General features: G+C 33.7%; 1 protein-coding gene across 1 annotated transcript in view; it reads right to left on the reverse strand.

The window, feature by feature from the left end:
- The window catches only part of LOC123322840, a 160,050-nt gene extending 152,332 nt beyond the window's left edge, over positions 1-7,718 (reverse strand). Inside the window, exons 1-2 of the mRNA XM_044910885.1 lie at positions 7,460-7,718; positions 5,209-5,547 (exon numbers count right to left, since the gene is read on the reverse strand). Of these exons, the coding sequence (XP_044766820.1) occupies positions 5,209-5,547; positions 7,460-7,645 (525 nt within the window). The 5' untranslated portion in view covers positions 7,646-7,718. The remainder of the gene's footprint in view (positions 1-5,208; positions 5,548-7,459) is intronic.
- Positions 7,719-8,481: the final 763 nt, after the last annotated feature.

An 8,481-nucleotide genomic window follows, 5' to 3' on the forward strand; every position in this document is an offset into this window, starting at 1 on the left:
TCCATAAGAAAACCACCACCTATATCTCTTCTTGAGTTCATACTATTTGAATTTTGTGAAATTCTAACCATTTCAAGAAAGTTTCTCTTCGTTGGATTAATTTCGGAATCTAATATTTTTACATTATCAAAATTTGGTTCATGTGGTTCTTCTAGAGCATAAACAGCAAGAGCACATGTATTCGTGTTAGTTCTGATATTACTTTTATGTAGAGCAATCCTTCGTTTTAATTTTCTTGTAGTTTGGCCGATATAATATTGATCACAATTTAAAAATGTATATAACGTTAGATCTATAATTGTTCTCAAGTTTATCTTTCAATTTTGTATATATTTTCCTCAGAGGTTTGACATTTTTAATCGCAATTTTGAATTTTTCTCCAGGTACCAATGTTGTTCATGGAAAAGTAAAACTAGATAATTACGTTCTTCTTCAACCAATTCTTGTTGTATTTGTAAAGCTTCTAAGTTATTGGGTATATTGAAAAGAATTTTGTTTAACCATTTTTTAGGATACCCATTCTTTTAGTAATTAAAATTAAAATTTAAAAATCTTAGAAGAACTATTACTAAAAAATGGGTATCCTAAAAAATGATTAAACAAAATTCTTTTATAATCTAGAAGACTTACATATACAGCAAGAATTGGTTGAAGAAGAACGTAATTATCTAGGTCTACCTTTCCATGAAAATGGTTGAACAAAATTTTGTTTAACCATTTTTCAGGATACCCATTTTTTAGTAATTGAAAAATTTAAAAATCTTAGAAGAACTATCACTAAAAAATGGGTATACTGAAAAATGTTTAAACAAAATTTTTTTCAATATACCCAATAACATAGAAGATCTACATATACAACAAGAATTGGTTGAAAAAGAACGTAATTATCTAGTTTTACCTTTCCATGAACAACATTGGTACCTGGAGAAAAATTCAAAATTGCGATTAAAAATGTCAAACCTCTGAGGAAAATATGAACAAAATTGAAAGATAAACTTGAGAACAATAATAGATCTAACGGTTCATACAAAATTAATTGTTTAAATTGTGATACCACAAATTTAAAACAAAGGATTGCTCTATATAAAAGTAATATCAGGACTAACAAGAATACATGTGCTCTGCTGTTCATTCTCTAGAGGAACAACATGAACCAAATTTTGATAATGTAGAAATATAAGATTCTGAAAGAAATCCAGCGAAGAGAAACTTTCTTGAAATGGTTAGAATTTCACAAAATTCAAATAGTATGAACTCAAGAAGAGATATAGGTGGTGGTTTTCTTATGGATTCAAACCACTCAAAAAATGCCAATATTGAAAAAAAATCTCTAATTACAGTAGGTATCTATATTGTGAAGTGATATATTGTCAACTGACATTCTGAGTCAAAATTGAAAATCTTCCATACATTTATACACTATTCCATCTCAAATTGATATATTCTCAATTTCGTTAGCTTTTTATAATATTCATTTATGTCCTTTTTACTAACGTGTTATTGTATTGTAGTTCTCCTGATGAAGAGATGAAAAATAAATAATCTCGAAAGCTCGAGCAACAAAAAAAAATTCACAATTCAATTGAAGATTGCTGCTTTCCCACTAATAAAAATCGTTCAATATATTTTATATATTATTAATTTATTCTAGAACACCTGTACTTTTTCCAATCGGATGAATAGGAAAAGTTGGGGGAAATCATCATTCTAAATGGCTTGTGGAAAAAATGGCGAAAGCTAAGTGCAAACGATACTTGAGTTCATTTACTAGTCCCGATTCAAAAAACTCGATTGAAATGAAATAGGGTGTATTCGATCATTATAGATTTCACATTTAGGTATAAGGTTATTCAGGTGAACACCCAAACATCAAAAAGTGCTGACAAAATAGCAGATGGTGAAAATTTTCTTGAAAAAAAAATCTCTAACAGAAAAAAATTACCTCTTGTTTTCACTATTTTTTATATTAATGCTGATTACCCAAATCGGTGAGACTTCAGCCAAGGCATTGCATATCTACTGTTAAAATTGCTATCGAATCAGCTGTCTAACGATTAAAAAATAATCTTGCTGTGCTATTTGAAATAAGAAATTAGTAGGCTATTTCTGGTATTATCGGAAGTTGCAAAGTTCGTGGAGAATCACTTTGTATTATGTTTCTCTCTCTTCAGATTTGTTCATTATGATACTTGTGGCCTAAATGATTTAGTATTTCAAATAAAGTGAAAATTCACTACAGTATGGTCATTTTAATATCACTGATTAAAATTAATTATTGTGAGTACGGCACGGAGAATTTGTTTTTCAGAATACATAATACAAATTTAGCTATAAAGTGAGGACATCACTAAATTTCTGAATAACAGTGTCAGAAATATGTATGCAAAGTTCCTGCTTGGACATCTAGGTACTATATATGGGATCTAGTGATATAGCAATATCTGAGAAAATATCTGTTTGCCAAAAATTTCATTATAGTCGTCAAATTCTACATAAAGGGAATGTTCTCACGGAATTGAATAATTCTCAGCAGAAGAAAAGTTACGGCAATATTTTAAAAATACACATTTTTGAAAAACACCCGGTAATTATGTAGGGTGACAAATAGGTATAGCGTTTTCATCAATTAGTTTCATCATCATCAGTTTTTGTCGATCTACTACAGAAAAAGAAGACTTTCCCTTCAAAACTGTCAAAGTTTGCACATCCTTTATAAACCATTACATTTTCGCACTACCATTTTCCTCAAACCCTTTACCTATAGTCTAAGATCCCAATGCAGAATTACTACGTTCATTACGTACAGAGACAAACACACATTTTCACATACGTTTATGGATAGGAGAATACACTGATAACACCGCAGCCTGTCAAAAGTAGCCGCAAGTTATTTTAATTAAATTAATGTTAATCAATATTAGAAAAATTTCATCCACATCATAACAATGCATGTAAAGAATACTAAAATCCATAGCTGCCGTTGCACACTCGGCTGCAACTACCTCGCAGCCAGGTGTGAGCAGGTAACATTTCGAGGTATTTCTACGTTCATGACGTACACGGATGTTTTTGATATCAAATTAAAGCTAATTTTTTTCGAATAGGATGATGTATGGCTGCCTGTGAAAAAATGCCCGCAAGTTAGGTCTGCCATCTGTTAAAATAGCGAGATATCCGAAATAAAGTAAGAGAGAGTTAGACTCATTTCGCACCATCGGGTTCTTACCCGATGTTCCGAATTATATCTACTGATATTATGGGATCTTTCACACATGATCCGGTTTAGTTTCGCACTGGAAAACAACCAGATTGCACTTTCGGCGGCGCTTATCGCCACGAGATTCGAGAGCTTAATGTGCCCATCGTACGGATAAAACCCTATGAATAATTTTTCATTCGGTTATTTTCCGGTAAAAACCCGTGGTTTGAAAGGAATCTTGGGGTTCTCAACAGTGCATCTGAATTATTCTTATATTATAACCACGTATTGGATCTCGTTGTACACAACGCTGTTGATATTATTTACGTATTAACCCTTCGTCGGGCACTATACGAATATTGAGTGTTCGGGCGCAATGCATATAATAGATTCTAATAAGAATAAGGTCCAAATATCGATACATAAGAAGAATTTTTAAAAAAGACGATAAGTCTCACCAAAGTTCATTCCAAAGACACTGGACGATTTATCATGTTCAACAAGATGTATGCGGCAAAAGAGAAAGATGAAAAATTCATTAAAAAAATCAAAGGGTTTGTTTCAACCCACATTTTATCGCTTTGGAAGTCATTAAAACAAAAGGTGCTACGGACGATTTTCGTCAATTCGATATTGCTCATTGCTACTAAGTACCACTGTTTAAAGTTTAGTGCGGAGAATGAATGGTTGGCTTCTTCTGGATGGTGCCCTGAAACCAACATGTTTTCTGGGAAGTTCAACTCCGATACAAGTAGAAAATGTATTATGTAATTGAGCTAACACATTTTCAGATGATGAAAAAGCTCTGATTGCGACGACGATAGTGACAACTGCGATTGTGAAAGCAGCGAGGAATCGGACTTGGACTTATCTATCGACGCATGCGCAATGGCTTAAATACTCACACGGCTGGCATCCACCATCCTCATCTAACAAGTGGCGTTGCGCGCCATCTCCTTCACTTTATTTCAGATATCTCGCTATTTTAACAGATGGCAGACCTAACTTGCCGCTATTTTTTCACAGGCAGCCATATATCATCATATTCGAAAAAAAAACTTTAATTTGATATCGAAAACATCCGTGTACGCCATGAACGTAGAAATACATCGAAATGTTACCTGCTTACACCTGGCTGCGAGGTAGTTGCGGCCGAGTGTGCAACGGCAGCTATGAATTTTAGTATTCTTTACATGCTGCTATGATGTGGATGATATTTTATTTCAAACCGGAGTGAACGAAATTTCTCTTGGAATATTGATTAACATTAATCTCTTCACAAACCTTTTAGGGCTTTCACTCCCAATCTCTGAAACAAAATCAATTAAAAAAGAAATCAACGATTTGCTCCTGCGTAAATTCTTGCACTAATTTGTCAGGAGCAAATTAACTAGAAAAAATTGTTGCCTGACAATGAACTCAAAATAAATAACGTTGAAATTATAATTCTTCGTAACGTTTCGGAGTCTATATCAGACTCCTTCATCAGACGAAAAAATCTACTTTTGACAATTAATGTCAGACAAAAAGCGACAATTCCAGAAGATTTTCAAAAGTAGATTTTTTCGTCTGATGAAGGAGTCTGATATAGACTCCGAAACGTTACGAAGAATTATAATTTCAACGTTATTTATTTTGAGTTCATTGTCAGGCAACAATTTTTTCTAGTTAATTTGCTCCTGACAAATTAGTGCAAGAATTTACGCAGGAGCAAATCGTTGATTTCTTTTTTAATTGATTTTGTTTCAGAGATTGGGAGTGAAAGCCCTAAAAGGTTTGTGAAGAGATGCAAAATCCTCCCAAAATAAATTTCAATCGATATCTAACATTAATCTAATTGAAATTACTTGCGGCCAATTTGACAGGTTGCGGTGTTATCAGTGTATTCTCCTATCCATAAACGTATGTAAAAATGTGTGTTTGTCTCTGAACGTAATGAACGTAGTAATTCTGCAGCGGGATCTCGTACTACTACTTATTTGAATCGAATGAAATATTAGGGTAGTTACCTTCATGAAACTAATCAAACATCTCAAGCGGATGAAAGTTATCCACCTCAAGGATACGGATATGATCGAACTCGATCCAAAAATAGCCACTGCTATTAGTTCTTGTGGAAGAAGTGATACTATATCCAGTACGTAGGATGAGGTTGAAACACGAACAGTGTAGGATCTCTTACTCAAATCTTTCCAGTACCGGTGTAAGGACAATACTATAACGTTGAAAAGGTAGAGCAAATCACAAGCAACATAGATTGGAATGAAACTCAGCAGGTAATTTCTGGCAAAAAAGAAGCATATTGTTCCAACGAAGTAGTTTATCAGCGTCGATATGAGAATCAGGGACTGAAAAAGAAAAATGAAAATAAGTAACATGTTGAAAAATATATTTTTATTGGTTTTAGTTTTTACTTCCAAAGTCGGCCTCCCATACTAATTTCAAACATAATTTCAGGTAAAAATAGCCTGTCCGCTAATGTCTAGTCTCGTAAACATTTTTGAAATAAAGAAGTATTTTATCCTGGTTTGAAAACTTTAGATTCTGTGAAGAAAAATAAAATAGGGGAAGTCAACGAGAATTTTCAGAACCACAATTCAAAAAAACTCACATAGGTGTAACCTGTATGTCAGTAAAGACATATAAGAATAACAAGTCAACTCCGAAATGCGAATATCTTCACTAATAACATAAATTACATATCAACCTAATAATACAGATATCCAGCTATAAATGATAAAATTCAGTGATAAATTGAAATACCTGTATCTATTCTAATGAATAAAATTGTAGTGTCTGAATTGTTGCATGTCTGATTGTGCGAAGCGGGAAGGCATTTAATTAATGAATCAACAATTTTGCGAGGCATTTTCCCCAACTTCAGCAATCCAAATCAAAAATATAGAAGAGGGTTTATTTTTCACAAAACGGTGTTTATAATCCTTGGAGTACAAGTGCATTTTATTTGGTCTTGAGAAAATCAGATTCAAAGTTAAAAATTATTCCCAAATTCGACCTGTTGGTTTCTCAAGTACTCTGTACTGCTTTTTCACTTGAAGTTTTGGACTTACTCTTTCATACCATCCTCAGCTTGTCCACCTCTTACTTACAGCATTGAGTATTAAACCCCACCACCCAAGTGGATTTAATACTCAATGCTTATAGACAACGTGAATATCGTTAAAGTGCAACTCTTCACATAGACTAATTTCATCGAACATCAGAGAACAAATTTCTTTTTCTGCTCAGTATATGAGAGATACAACCTCAAAGATTCTATAATGGCTGTACGGTTCCATTTTTATGGTGAATTCATAAAACTTATATTCGCAGAATGTTTTGTACTATAGTTTCCACAGTTCCTCACCATACAATAGTTTCCATACGACATTTTGAGCAAAGATATTTTTCTTTGATTTTGAAGTTTCCACTAGAAAGTAGGTACACAAAAAACTTCAATAATAAACGACTAGAACGATCTAAATAAACGACGAGCGGTAAGAGAATCAGAACAAAACGGCCATGTTTCTTCAAATCTTACAAAAGTCAAATTATTCTCTCGTTCTTCTCTCGTGTGTATGGCAATAAGTGCGAAAGTTGATGAATGCCATTCTCTGCATTTTGCATGATGCACACTGTCTTCTCTCTGTGTCTTTGGCCGGCTTAAGAAAAGGAGTAAAGGACTTAGGTTTTTGTTCTAAGGAGATCTTCATAAACCCACCAAACTGCTAATCTATAATCTAGAATCTAATCTTATATATAACATATTTTATGGGCTAGGTGAGACGTCTCGTGGAGATCACTACTGCCGGCTTACTGATGTACCTATAATATATAAATAAGTTCTTTGAAAACACTGTTTTTATTAGACGTATCAGTGAGAAGCTTTGGCTTATCATTGTATGTGCTTGCAGCAGCTTCTTCCACAATTCAGCTCGTACGAGATATTGCCATTTAGGAAGGATTCTGAACCAACAATAATTCAACATAATTAAGTGGGTGTTGCAATGCTCATGTTTTATCTTCGGTCGCAACATATTTCATTGCGGTTTGCACAAAACTTCTTACTACGGTGGCATGAGAACATTGACGAATATAGTTATTTCTGATCCATGTTAGCCTTTTCCTATCAAGTTGAAATCTGTAAGAATTATTCTGAACCACCGACAAACTAAGCATATTATTCTAAAATAAGAAGAACTTTCGAATATATAAAAGAACACTGTTCACGAGAAGATAGTAGAAAATTGTTAAACTTACATTCCAATAGGAATCCGTAGGCAGATTCGTTATAATGGATGACATACGATTCCATCGTACAACTTGACCAGTATGATGAAGGATCACTGTATCATGCCTCTTAAAACCGAAATCCTCAAGATCATCGGTATCTCTTACTCCCGGGACAGCTTGAGTTTCAAAAACAGATTCTCTTTGATTAGACATGTTGGAATTTTAGTATATTCCACTAATCCCAATCAGAATAATAATCTGAATGACATTTTGATGTTCACACATAATCATCGAAGTTGATGACAACCGCTTGTCAGAGAGCACAGTAGGCTACTTTATATTTTAGAAAAATCAAAGAAGAGACTGTATGGTATTCATGCCCGTTTTGCACCTTGTATTGCCTTCCCTAATCTCCTCCGAAAATAGAAACCTCGGGTGCCACCTCTATTTCAAAGATTTGAGGATATTCGGAACCTGCAGGGGGCATCGTATAGGTTTTATAGTCAGAGAACGATATTTGCAGAAGCAATTACAATTACGAGGAATTATTGATATCTAGTTAGCCTAGACAGTTCCATGCATAAAAAAAAATATTGCGTTACCATAGCAACGAACAATAACTCATTAGAAAGGTCAGTTTGAAGTTTGAGGTAAAAAAAGTAAACCAGAGTTACGCAATAAATTAAAAGAAAGGAGATGTCCACCGAAATTCTGACAATCGACCAATTGAAGTATCGAGCCATCATCAAATACCTGTATTTAAAAGGGTTAAGAAGTAAGCAGATAGCATGTGTATGAGTTTTAGCAAAGGTTAGTGTAACGGTGTACCATACAATTTGGAGTATGATAAAAGAGCTTAGGGAAAAACCTCAGTAAAAAAACCCTGTCGCCCCGTGAGTAGTGTAGTGATGACAAATATGTTTACAGAATAAGCTTTTAATACAGCATGGCTTATTTTCCATCAACAATAAAATTTCTTTATCCTCTCTTCATCTCGAAATTATATCTGAAACAAAGCAGAAAACGAGAAAAAAAATTAATGATAAAGC

The sequence above is a fragment of the Coccinella septempunctata genome, chromosome 1 (genome assembly GCF_907165205.1).
Source record: "Coccinella septempunctata chromosome 1, icCocSept1.1, whole genome shotgun sequence".
Lineage (NCBI taxonomy): Eukaryota > Metazoa > Arthropoda > Insecta > Coleoptera > Coccinellidae > Coccinella > Coccinella septempunctata.